Source organism: Trichoderma asperellum, chromosome 1 (genome assembly GCF_020647865.1).
Source record: "Trichoderma asperellum chromosome 1, complete sequence".
Lineage (NCBI taxonomy): Eukaryota > Fungi > Ascomycota > Sordariomycetes > Hypocreales > Hypocreaceae > Trichoderma > Trichoderma asperellum.
Genome location: NC_089415.1, coordinates 2,498,607 through 2,511,460, shown reverse-complemented (window position 1 = coordinate 2,511,460; position 12,854 = coordinate 2,498,607). Strand labels below are relative to the sequence as shown.

Sequence of the window (12,854 nt, the reverse complement as noted above, 5' to 3'; positions counted from 1 at the left end):
AGAGAAGAGAGGGATAGAGAGAAAGATATTAAAAATAACTTATTCATACACGTAAATTCATTCCTAAATAACCCCCCGCAACGCCATCTATATGCCGTAGGTTGTTGTGGGAGATACTCCGTATAATAAGGGGGGATGGGTTAGTAAGCAATTACAATCGTCTTTTATATATGTATCCAGGAGTGACCACAGCATGTGTCGTGCACGCATCTCTCATCGTGAGAACCACCATTTCTTCCTGTTATTAATCGCCTTTTGCATGTGCGCCCGCAGCAGCAGCTCCCTGTTCCTCGAGTCCAGGATGCCAAGCGCAGCTCCGTCGTCGTAGTATGGTTGGCCCCGCGACAGCCGCGGCCGCTCGCCGCCTATCATCTTGATGCGCTGGATCTTACGCAGCCTAACCAGTCCGTACCAGCAGACTACGAGGGAAAAGACGGTCGATACAGCTGTAACCGCACCAAATCCCCAGTTCGTCTCTTCGATAAAGTTCTCCAGGTTGGCGCCGTAGAGCCCAGCAATAAATGTGCCCATTGCCAGCCCCAGTGTCCCGATGCTGAATTTGAGCTCCAGAAGCATGAGAGCGTTTCGATTGGCATCAAGAATAGCTCGAGAACTGTCAAGCAGATGATTAGAATAAACAGCAAAGAAATAAAGAAAGAAAAGAAAGAAAGAAAAAATAATGAGGGTCAAGAATCAGTCAAACTCACAGGTCCTCCGTGTTCCGGATGCCAGACACCAAATTGCTGGCCTCTTGTACGATTTCATCTGCAAGCTTGTGGTACGACTCAAGCAGCATCTCGACCTCCGTATGGTCGTCGGTGCTTCTGTACAAGTCATGTACTTTTTCTGTCAAGTACATGGCCGCCAAGTCATCGTCCGCCTCCAACAGCTCTTCAATGGCGTCCCGCACCAGCTTGGCCTTCTGTTCAAATGTGCTAACTCTCTTGGACAAGATTAAAAGCTGACGCAGCTTTTGCCGGTCAATGTCGTCTTCGAGCTCACTAAGAACGCGCATAACCGGCTCTCGCACAGATTCAAAGTCCGCTTCCAGCTCAGAGGTAACCGACGTCAGCACAGCTTCGAGAGCACGGAACTCGTAGGGCAGCCCCGCCACACCAGGCGGCGGTTTCTGCTGCAGCTTGCCCTGGAGGTCATACATAAAGGCAGACTGCGGGTAAGACGTCTTGGAGCCGTAGACGTCAAAGAGTAGCACGCGGTCACGCTTGATGAGGACTCTTAGGTGTAAAAGGTTCAGCAAGATAGCTGACGGGCGAACGAGGATGTGGGGGAGATTGGACGAGTCGATTTTGCGCAAATCGCGAGGCAGTAAACCATACTGTCGATATTACAACATGGTTAGCACAGCACAGCACAGAACTTCCGCTGATGGACCCAGAAACTCTCTCTAAGAAACCATACCTTTGCAATCAGTTCCGTCTTTTTAAACTCGCCATCCATTAGAATCACTTTGCCGTTCTCATCAACCTCCGTACATCGTAGTCGCGGCTCCAGCGCTGCCTTCGCAGACAGGATTCTGCGATTGTTGAACATGGATGAACCATGGTCTGCATCATCGCGCGAAGGTAAATCATCTGGTTTCAGAGACTTGGCACCTTTTCGGGCTCCAATCCCCCATAGTCTTTCTTGCCATGACGGGCCCGCATTCGCATTCGTCGTCTTCTGGTGCGCAGGCGTCGAGGTATAAAAGGATTCCCTTTTCAGCGTTCTCGCACAGCCTCTTTGCACCGCTCTCCCAATCTGTAGCTGCCCCAGGCTAAAAATCGACGACTCAAGCTCGGTATATAAAGTCGGCTCGCTGGAACTGGCGCCGAGATTGGTCGAATGCGCTCTCAAGGCTCGCTGGCCGGGGGCTCCGTTCGTCGCTCGGCTTCGACACACATTGCTGCAGTTGTAGTTGAAAAATGCGATCTCAGACTGCGAGCGCAAGAATCGCAAGAGGCTTCGCGAAGGGACTGGCGATCGCAATGCCGCAGATTGCATCGCTATAGAGTGGCGCGGCGATGAAATATCTTCAACATAGACGCAGTTGGACGGCCTGTCGAGTCCGAGCCAGCGATGGCCGATATGAACACGGAACAGCACCACTGCTTCTATTGGTTCAGTAGCAAAAAAGAGCCTCCTCTTCTATGAATGTCGCAAATAATAACAAAACAATCTGGTGATGTCTGCCGTTTCTTTTTTTTTTCTTTTTTCTTTCCCCCTTCAGCTCGTTAACACGCCATGTCGTATTGAGTTTGCCTTCTCAAAATTTACCTCGCTATCGCAATCGGGAGTGCACGGACCACTTGCCTTCCTACCCACCCGGTTCGTTCCTGCCAGCGCATCTGGAGAGAGGACACGGCAAGAACGCCTCAAGTGATAAAGTACAGGAATAATGGGGTACCTCGTACTTGTACAAACAATAATTCAACCTGTGCACAAAGCTTTCGATTCCAACTATTACCTCTAATTTCTTGCATCTTCAAGTCCTATATCCACGACACTGCCCGACTCTTTTGCCCCCCTCCCCCCCGTCCGCATATACCTACCGCCACTATTGCCCATTACTACTAAGGTACAGTAGTGCTTCGATGACTGATCAAAATGGGGCCAAGGTTCAGAAATTCAGCGGCCTGGGGTGGCTTGCAAAGCACCATCGATCGACTCGTCCCAAGCATTTATTGCTCCCGCCCAATTCTTCCTGGTGCAGCGTCCCCCAGCAAATCTGCACAATTCCAATTCCTGGCCCAGCAACCACCATCCTTCGGCTGAAGTCTATTCACCGCCGTCTTGGTTTCGACTTTACCGCAACAAGACAAGAAGCTGCCGGTAGTCGAGCCGCGAAGGCAGGCCGTCTCCACCATAAATTGCCTGCCGTCCGCCCCCCCAAAAGAGGATCCCCATAACGTCCTTCCAGCGGTCCCATCCGTTGCTGGAATTTCCTATCAGACGGCTGATTCTTGCAAACACCTATATACGATTGTGCAGAGGCCTTCATCGCTCTCCCCCTTCTCCGTGGACGCTTGATGGAACTTACCAAAATCCACGTCAAGGGCAAACGCAAGACGCCTGCCACGAGCCGTCCTCGGGCGCTATGCGAGCAGCAGCCACCGTTCAAGGCCCCAAGGACTAGGAAGTCATTGTCCTCCGTCATGGCCACTCGAAAGACACGCCACCGGAATACTCTGGACTCTCTCCCAGCCGAGATTCTCGAAAATATCCTCCTGTACAGCACCAATCTCGCTCTGCCCCGCGTCAGTAATTTCATTGGCGCGAAGCTATCCGGACGGGCTACTCTGCTGCGTCTCTTCATCCTGGCTTTTCATGAGACCTGGGAGCAGTGGTTTGGCATTCCCACAAACCCTGCGATTGTCCATGGACCTTGGTTCGACAACGCCCAGCATGTTCCTTGTCGTGGAGACCCTAAATTACAGGTTCGTTCTATCCCTTGCCTCCGAGATGGAAGTAGCAGACGCAGTCCTAGCATATATACTTGGACATGGCCGGTCACAGACGCGCCAGTGCTAATCTAGGCATGCGTACACATATAGTCTCAAGTGCTTGATCAGCCTTGGATCAGCATTGATTTAATCTTGCAAGCCCAGCAGACGTGGGCTGACAATCATGGACGGGGATGTCATTATCAACATGGTACCTTTTGGATCGATGATTCTGAGCAAGCCGGCCACGAGTATGACGGGGGTTTCTCTCACTTTAATGCGCGCGAGTGTTTCGAGGCCGACTATCAACAGGCCCTGAAGTGGCCCGCGTTTGCGGCCCGAGGCGTTCACTGGTTCTCACAAGATATCCATCCCTTGACCCGTATCCCATCTAGACTCATCGCCGGCCCGTGGGACGACGAGATGCAGCGCCAGCTGTTTTGGCTTTGCCGTGGAGGCTACATGACCTGTGGTAAACTCCTTGTCGAGCCTCCCTGGGAGGTCAAGATTGATCTGATCCGCAATTCCATCCTCAATGCTGAAGTGCCCAACATGTTAGCCATCAACTGCCTTTATCGCACCTGGGTCTTTGATGGGCTGCCTACAGAAGTAATAAGGGAAGAAATCATTAGGCTCGAACGTCGAATCCTATGGGGAGGTGACCCACTCGAAACACGAGAGTTGCTGCGGCGTATTCGAAGTGCCTTTTTCCTCTCGCTGCACGTCCCAGATTCCAGATCAAACTCCATAGTCAGGCGAGCCGACATCTAGCTGTGTTCTTCCTACTCATCCCTTCATCATCCCCTCCATCCCCTCCATCCCCCCCCCCTTCTCCTCTTTTTGTCCTCTTAATCCTCTACTCCTCCTCTTTCTCGGGTGTCTGGCTGTCACGAAGTCCAACATTTGTTAAAACACGCGCGGGCAGGGCACCAATGCGGGCTGTACACGTATGATGTCAAACTTCACGAAAGCATGACAATGTACCAAAGAGCGGGCATATCAATATTTTTTGCCCACTATTCATCTCTCAAGGCCAATCAGCGTCTCTCTCCTTCCTACGTACAGACTAGGTTTGAAGGGCGGGGTGGCCGTTATATCTCGGCCAAGTGTATAGGCTATATGAGATTCGAGAACTGACAGCTGTCACATTAGCCGGGGCTGCATGTTTGGAGGACCCAAACCAAGGCTATAGTCAGGTGAACACAAGAGGTGGTTGCACAACATCTCTTCGAGTCAAAAACGGATAAAGCAACTTCCAACGCAATTGAAATCTGCGCAATGAGAGCGAGCATGCCGTGAACGAACAGACGCATTTCCGTCAATCACGTATCCAATCATGCCCACGTTGAAATCGAGCTCTTTGCTGCCATTCAACCATTTCTCTCTCCGACGTTGGGTCTACCGAGTTTGCATTAATCGCTCCATACTCCAAATGCCTTAACTAGAATCGTATGATTTTGTCTAGCAAAAGCCGTACGGAGCATAGGGGTTCAATCTCCTCGCTGCACTCACTACCTTGCCGAACAATCACCAGCAGCGTGGCTGCCACGTCTCAATTGAACCTCTTCTGAGCTCCTCCACCATCCTTAATCCCCCCAAAACGCTTCACTCCATGGTCCTACGAGGCAATGCCTTGATGCAGAACACCCGGATGACGTCCTGAGCCATGTCCGCCCGGGCGCTGTTCAACTCAGTTTGATACAGCGCGTGCCTTGACTCTCTAGATAAGCCAGACACAAACAGACGAAACAGACGAATCGGCTATATGAAATGTTACAGCTTTGATGAGCTATGGTTGGTCCACGTCCGTCATTGCGGGAGGGAATTATGCAACAGCCCACATCTGCAGTACAACTTCAGCTACATGTGAAAAAAAAAAAAAAAAATGGGAAAAAGAGAAAAAAGAAGAAAAAAATACGAGTGCCACCAAAGGAAAATTGAATGGAGGAATTTCCAATTCGGCCTTGCTGGAGTTGGGAAGATGCTCCCAGGGTGGGCTGCTCAACAATAATGAGCATGTGAAAGGATCAAGTATGTCCTACTCACGTCATGTGTACTACTTCCTTTTCTTTTGATAATATGTAGCGGTCATAATATGATATATACCAGGGTCTATCTAATACAGATTATGTTATCACGTTCTTCTACCTTTCCTCATATTGGAGTGAGCCGAAGGAACCGTTGAGACGCGACAGGATACCAGCGAGACAGACCATTTATATAGCAACGCGTATGAGCCACCTTGCATCGTGTACGATATTTCTATCGAGATATCACGGGTGCAACTCCACCCACGCACGAGTCGCGGCATGAGCTCTTGATACGCGGCAGCCCCTCGTCCATATCATATTCACGCCCTTGGCGTCAGTTTGCCGACCCAGCCCCTACTACATGACTTCTCGCCGTGAATGAGGCCCGTGATATCTTACCCACTATCAGGCTCTCATTCTCGCGCAGGATCACGCCAGTCAGCCACAAGAAATGATGACTCCACCGTGAACAGGAAGGTGCCTCTTCGGCGAGATGGATCGGGTAGCCCATGGGATGAGACGTCCTACTAAGCATAACACCGAAGTTCAAATTACACACAAGCCACGCACTCGCAATCCAAGATAGACCCGGAGCAAACCGCCAACCCTCCCTCATTCGCCACCGCTTACCCAATCAGGCAAGCTCCCGGCCTCAATAGTAACGAATGCAAGAGAGGGAAGCGAAATTTTTTTAGTAACCACCCCCCCATGTTTTTTTTTGGTCTCTCCGGGGGTTTTGCAATGACTCACTCGGTGGGCGGCCGCGTATAGAGAGATGTCCCTTTTTTTATTCACGCAACGCGACGCAACAACGCAGCGCAGCGCACACCTGAAGGAAGCCGAAGTTAGGTTTATTAATCTCGCACACACACACACAAAAAAAAAAAAAAAGTAACATGTGCCTGGTCTTGAAACTTGTTTGTACATTGTGTACATGTGAAGAAGGGCATTACTTTACACCCCTTCTTTATCTGCTCCTTACTCGTCAGCTGTGGCTGATGGGAGTTTTGGGTACCAAATCAAGAAATACTTACTCGCTGAGGGCAGGCTAAATAGAGGCTTTAAATCTATAAACAGGAATCTTGGTGGTTTAGTACCGTAGTAGTCTTTATGCTAGTCCGTTTGATGGGCGGTTTATTGTATACTTGATAGCAATGTCACCTTCTAGCTTGTCTAATGAATCATGCGTCACGAATGGAGAAGAAGGCACAATCAATAGTCTCTGCTCATCATGTTGTTCGATTCCCCTCATTCGCTTTATCCCCAATGTTCTTTCGAAACAGGATTGGATCCAAAGCGAACGAGGCATCAGCTTCTGCCTAGAGCAAATAGAAAAAAAAGAAAAAAAAAAAAAAAAAAAGGTTGAAAAGTTAAATAGAAAAAACAAAACAGCTGCCTCTTCTTCTTCATCATCTACTAGTCGTACATGCAACAGCTTCTCGCTCCTCTCCTCTCCTCTCCATAACCTTCCCCTAAATCAACCATCATCACCTAAAATTGCTCTCTTCCACACTATACAGGATATCTTTCATCACCATTCGTTGTATACCATCCATGTGTAAATTTCCCTTTGTGTTCCTGGACGAGGAAACAGTAAAAAAAGATTAAACGCACTTTTTCCAAAGGCATCCCAATCCCTTGCCTTGGATACCATCTTTCCGGTGGTTTATGATCGTTTGCAGAAAAAAAAAAGTGCCCCTTTGCCCCCAGGCTGTGCGTTATCAAAAGCTCTGTTGTAAACGAGACATCCCTTGGTCTCTCTCTCCTTCGAGCGCCATCCGTGGAAAAAAAAGAATAATAAAATCGCGCAAGTCTTCTAACAAAGGGAAGAACAAAATTGCAGAATAATAAAAAGAGAATAAAAAGCGAGAGAAATGAGGACCAATAGTTACAGCCAGACCGATCCGTAGTAGTTAACAGCATTAGATTGTTGGCGAAAAAATAGTTCGCATTAAGCTTGACAGGTCATAAACAAACGAACGCCCCAGATGTAAATTTCAGTTAAGGATTTCCCAGAAGCTTGGCTCTCGGAGGCCATAGTTGTGGTTGCCCGTTGCTACTTGGTAGCCGGTTGCTGCTTCTGTGGAGCAACAGAGTCTCTTCCTCGTGTCTCCAGAGGTGGAGAGGGCAGGCTGCTGGAAGCGAGTAGTGCTTCCGTAGGGTGCGCCAAGCATCTCGCGGACATGGTCCTGGAGAGGCTGGTCCAGCGATGCGGTTCTGCTACGTTTAGTGCCGGTCTTGGGCGCCTCAGAAGCGTAGTAAACACTATGGATGCTCTGGTTATGTAGATCTTGCAGAGTGCGTGCAGCATCTGAAGCGGCTTCTCGCGACTGGCGCTCCAGCTCGCGCTCGTATCTTGCTGACAGGGAGGTTTCCGTCCGAAGTCCGCCAATCTTCGCAACCGGGCCGGTATACGATTCGGGGGAGGACGAAAAACCATACTCTTCACTGCTCTCCGAGACGGTGTGGATGGTCGTCTTCAGGCTTGCTCTCTCATTCATCGCCTTCATCAATCGGAATCGCGACTGAGCCATCAACGGATTGTTGAGGGTCGCGCTAGCCAGAGACGAGGCGGACGAAACGGAGGACGAGCGAGAAGTGTGAGACAAATCCGAGACCATCGATTCAGGAGAGGACATGGTCGAGATGGAGTTGGCAAGCGAAGATCGACGAGCGGGGCAGTAGTTCTGAGGAGAAGTAGACAGGGTCGTCGTGGGGAAGCGTTCCAGATGCTGGGCGGCGGCGCTGGTGACACCAGCCTGAGCCATAGCCAAACCCATTGCGCTGCTTCTTCCGAGGAGCTGGGATGCAGCACTCGCTGCAGGAGTGCACATACCGCTTGATTGCGGAGTGAGACGTGGCGTCGGGAGAAGACCCAATGTCGGGGCCATTCTGCCAGGAGTAGCTGAATAGGCCATCACAGGAGTTGGCTCCATAGCAGGCAGGTACTTTGTGGTCAACTTGGGATCACAAGTTTCTTCCTCGGCCAGGACCGAAGGAGTTCGTCGCTGCTGCTGTTCGACTGGAAGGTTGAGGATGCTACGAGGCGAGAGCGCGCAGAGATCACTAGATCGCGCAGCAGACAAGTGAGGCGTAGGCATGAGCCCCTCAATGTTGGTCAAGTCCGGATTCAGCTTGAGAATAGCCTGCTTCCATTTCAAGGTCTGTTGAGCCAGAGTTTGGGAGAATGCACCCGGCGATGGCGGGGGAGGAGGAGGTGTATGCTTCAGAACGATCTCAGTCCATCTCTGGAAGACTTCGTCTGTAATGTGCAGCTTCCAGTTGACAGCAAGGAGGAAAGCCACCTCGTTTTGGTTGATCTCCTGAACACCGAGGCCAGAAATCTTGCTCCAGGCACGCGCGGAGTAGTTTCGATCCTGAAGGTACTTGGATGCAAGAATCAGAGCCGCGAGGAACATGCGCCGACCGCACTGAAGAGCCCGGTCAGAGTAGCGGTCCTCGTACTGCTCGGCAGTAAAGCCACGCTTGGAAACGTGGGGCTTGATGAGGACCAGGTAGTACAGGGCGACTTGCAGCGTCGAGTAGCTCGTGCGCGAACGCCGGAGAGTCTCCTGGATGAATGTCCTCAGCGGGAGCACGGTTCTGTTGCCAGGTTCCGGGCGGCATGGAGCAGAAGAAAGCGGCCAGATGGCTTCGACAATCTGAGTCGATGAATCTATCGCAATGAAGGCTAAGTACGGGGACTCGGAGAGAATCATGTTCATGTCAGCGAGAGAAACGTACCAACGAGGCTGTCGACAAAGTTGACTTTGCGATCCGACTGCCGAACTAGCGAGGGGGGGTGACATCCCGAACTGCCGCTGGAGCTTGCGGTACGTCTAGGGTTTTGACGCAGTTCAGCGGGGACAGCAGGAATAGGAATGGGCGCAGACTGCTGCTGCTGGTTAAGAGCCTCAGGGTGACGACGAATCGCCTGGTTGGCGGTCGAGGATGCCTGGTAGAGGAAGACGGACTGCCAGGAGTCGTTGTCGGATGAAGTGGTGGAGACGGAGGCATCGTCCGAGGTCTGCGATGCGGTGTCGGAGCCAGACCACACTGAGGCTGAAGCCAAGGATGATGAGGCGGAGGAGCTATAGGAGTACTGACTCAAAGGGTCGTAGGCGGGGGAAATGGTGGTATCACACGGCATCTTGGAGGTGATATATAAGGAAATATGAAAAGAAAAAAAAAGGAAGAGGGTGAGGATTATGCTATAACGGGAGGATCAATGTATGGCGTGTGAAATGGATGAGATGTGTGTATATAACAATGTCAGCTTGATTCTTCAAGCTGGCGCGATGGTTCCAGTCGCCGTCAAGGCTATGTCAACCGGAATGCTATTGCAGTTTCGAGGTTACCGAGTCAAGCTTGCTGGTTCTACAGCATCAACAAGCAGTATGCGCTGCTGATAGAACCGTGTTCGAGATGTATAAAGATGGCTTTCTTTCTTAGATAAGAACGTGAGCCGGCTTTTCACGAACAAGCAGACCGGAGGACGAAACTGAGACGGCGACTGGAGAGATAAATCTGTAGATTGCAAGAGGCATCGCGATTCCAATGCTCTGGCGGGCTGGTTGATGAGGGGGTGATGAGACTCTAGAGCAAGTCTGTCATCGGTTGAGGTCGGTGCAGGGGCGGGAGGTAAGTCGAGGTGCGTGCGATGACGACGATGCGGCTGTGGTGACGAGGTCGCTGCGACCGTGTGGCTGTGAAGTTGTGGTGAGTTGCTGTTGGTGCTTTGTCGGCGCGCCTACAAGGATGTCGACGGTCCAGGGATCATCGATCTATGCAGGTACGGATAAAGACACAGACGAGGCTGTCAGGGCGGCGGCAGCGTATTTATCGCGACGGCGGTGACTCTTCCGAGCGTGGCCTTAGGGGCGGGTGCAAGGCGGCGACGGCGAGGTGACAGCCTGGAAGCGTGGCGTAATCGCTGAGCTTCAGGTAGCGAGTGGGTACAGACACTCGGTTGTGTGACTCTTCCCGCTGAGGTGGCGAGTGACAGGGCAGGCGGCCGCGCGCTGGCGATTTCGGAGCGCAGCGCCTGGGCAGCTAAGGCTAGGCAGTAACAGCAAAGGGAGACCGCCTGGGGGGGCCGGGGCCACAGCGCTGCTGGTCAACTGAGCGGGAAAAAATGCGGGTGGCGAGCGAGGCCTGGTGAGTGAGTCGATTTGCCCACTAGACAGGAAAAAAAAAACAAAGGGACTCGAAGGACGATGATGACACAGGAAAAAGGGCTGACTGAGAGAGCGTGTTGGGGTTAAATGAGCAAGCACAGGCAGCAGCGCGGTTGCTGTGATTCTTTGTCTGTAATTTTTTCGACGGTTCCCCTTGTTTCTGCGTCCAGGTGACTGATGAGCTGGCCTGAGATGCGATGGAGCCCTTTTTGATGCGTTGTTCTCAGTGTACAGGCGAATGCCGCTGCAAGCAGTGCAAAGCGCAAGAAAAGGGTTAGGAATAAGTGACGAGGAGGAGAAAAATGGAAATAGAAAAAAAAAGGCAAGTGAGGAGAGACGTTGTGTTCCCAAGATTAACAACAAAAACGAAATGCGCCGGAGAGTAGAGAGGCACCAGAGCAGACTTCGAGAGTCGCTGGCGAGCTTACAGGGCGGTACCGAACTTCATGGTGACGGTTCGTTGGGAAGAGAAGAATCGACGGCTGCCATGGGGGTCGTGGCATAGTTTTGAATGGAATCGCAGCGCCCAGGAAATGGCGCCGGGGCAAGCGGCAGACACCAGCGAGACACCAAGCGGGAGTACAGGGGGCCAAGGTACTATGGAGCAGCAGGGAGCGCGCATTTGGGCCTAGCCCGGTTTCGAGGTACCACCCAGCGCTCTTCCTTTTCGTCGTTGCGCCTCGACTGCGCTGCGCAGATAGACGCGCGCTGATTGGCCTCCCAAGGGGCTCCTCAGCCCCGCACATTCCCCTCCCGCGTCGACGAATCACTGCCAGGCTGGGACGCTCCAAAGTCAATCCAGCGCCATTCGTTGCTTTTGGGGAGGGGGTCGGTCCCCAAATCTCCACACGCTTTGCTGCGCTCATGCCATACAGTGGAAGCGTGTGCAGAAGGTACCTGTATATTATGCCTCTGTACAGAATGAATACGGTCCAGTATGCTGACTCTGCTGACCAGTTTTGATTAGGTCCTTTGCCTTTGGCTGAGCCTTTCTCTCCCGCGTTGGCAGCAAGATGCGAAATATTTTTATTTCGCCTCTGTGTCATGGATGTCACGCTGCTGAACCCCCAGCGCTTTTACTTCGTGCAGTGGGATGTTTGCTTTTTGTACTGCCCCAAAATGCTTGCGCTAATAACGGCCATTTTCTTGTAGGTGGCTTGGTTTTTTCGTTCTTTTCCTTTTTTTTTGGTGGCCTCATTGCCTTGCGCGGCCTAGCGTGTCTGACCTATGGCGGCGGCTTATCCCTGGCCGCAGCCGCAGCAGCAGCAGCACCGTTACACTTCTGGTTTCGTGCCCAGGCTGCTGTGCAGTTTTACAGTACAGTGTTGTGCGGCGCTGCTTGCTGCTCCTTATTGCAGTTGGGTATGTTTCTTTCTTTGCTGCTAACCAACGCTGCTCTGCTCTCCCAAGTCGCCATCAGGGTGCACGGGCCCCCTCCAAAATCGCATCAGGAGCATGACGAGAGCAGGAAGGTGGTGAGGCAATGAGGTAATGGATTCAACGACGGGAGTAGCCAGGCAGCGACTTTGCCTTTGCAGCTGGGCAGGCACTCGGTCGCAATGGCCCGTCTCGAGAGAAAGAGGCAATGAAAGGCGAGAAAGAGGTGAAAAAGGAGCTTCCCTGTGCCTCGTTCCTTCCGTTGAGCTGCCTTCATTCCCGTCGCCTCTACCATCTCTGCCTGGTACCCGTTGTACGTTGTAATACGCCACTGTAACTGGCTGTTCGTAATCGCTGTGGTGGCGGACAGCGGGCGGGGGAGGCGAGTTGCTTGAATCAGTGGCCCAGCTCTAGGTTTGCTTGTTCTTGCTTGCTGCTGCCTTCTGATACAGACAGGCAAAGATGATTACGAAATCCTTACTACAGACGCGGAAAAAATACGAGAGTACCCAGGCAGGCAGTTCTTGGAAGGATCGCACCAGATGCGATACGATACGCACGCCATGCTTGAAATGTAATGCGGTACGGGCGATGGAACTTTGGGTGCATGTTTCGAGCACCGAGAACCACTCACTGAATCTGGCATGACTGCGGCGTGGCATTCTCCGTACGTTAACAGGTACTATACATACATGATAATAGGTACCCTCAAGTAGCACTTGCCTTGAGAGCGGCCTCTTTTTACGCTTTTCCTCATCTCCGACAAAAGAAGAAGAGGAGAAAATTCCTCTCCTTTCCTCTTCTTCATCCTCATCTTGTTATATAATAGC

The 12,854-nt window shown here is 51.7% G+C and overlaps 4 protein-coding genes across 4 annotated transcripts; 2 read left to right on the top strand and 2 right to left on the bottom strand.

The window, feature by feature from the left end:
• Positions 1-213: 213 nt before the first annotated feature.
• MRS2 (magnesium ion transporter) lies at positions 214-2,001 on the bottom strand (the record flags this gene model as incomplete). The annotated part of the gene is made up of 3 exons (XM_024909387.1): positions 214-613; positions 708-1,336; positions 1,420-2,001. 3 exons carry the CDS (start codon positions 1,999-2,001, stop codon positions 214-216), a joined length of 1,611 nt encoding a protein of 536 aa, XP_024765006.1.
• Positions 2,002-2,591: 590 nt separating this feature from the next.
• Positions 2,592-2,906, top strand: TrAFT101_000782 (uncharacterized protein; the record flags this gene model as incomplete). The annotated part of the gene is made up of 1 exon (XM_066126147.1): positions 2,592-2,906. One exon carries the CDS (start codon positions 2,592-2,594, stop codon positions 2,904-2,906), a length of 315 nt encoding a protein of 104 aa, XP_065982246.1.
• A 120-nt stretch (positions 2,907-3,026) lies between these two features.
• TrAFT101_000781 (uncharacterized protein) lies at positions 3,027-4,211 on the top strand (the record flags this gene model as incomplete). Its single annotated transcript, XM_024909386.1, has 2 exons — positions 3,027-3,434; positions 3,552-4,211. 2 exons carry the CDS (start codon positions 3,027-3,029, stop codon positions 4,209-4,211), a joined length of 1,068 nt encoding a protein of 355 aa, XP_024765005.1.
• Positions 4,212-6,587: 2,376 nt separating this feature from the next.
• TrAFT101_000780 (uncharacterized protein) lies at positions 6,588-11,170 on the bottom strand. Its single transcript, XM_024903297.2, has 2 exons — positions 9,215-11,170; positions 6,588-9,146 (listed from the first exon to the last, which is right to left on the bottom strand). The coding sequence occupies exons 1-2, from the start codon at positions 9,618-9,620 to the stop codon at positions 7,468-7,470; spliced, it is 2,085 nt and encodes a 694-aa protein (XP_024765004.1). The 5' UTR covers positions 9,621-11,170; the 3' UTR covers positions 6,588-7,467.
• Positions 11,171-12,854: the final 1,684 nt, after the last annotated feature.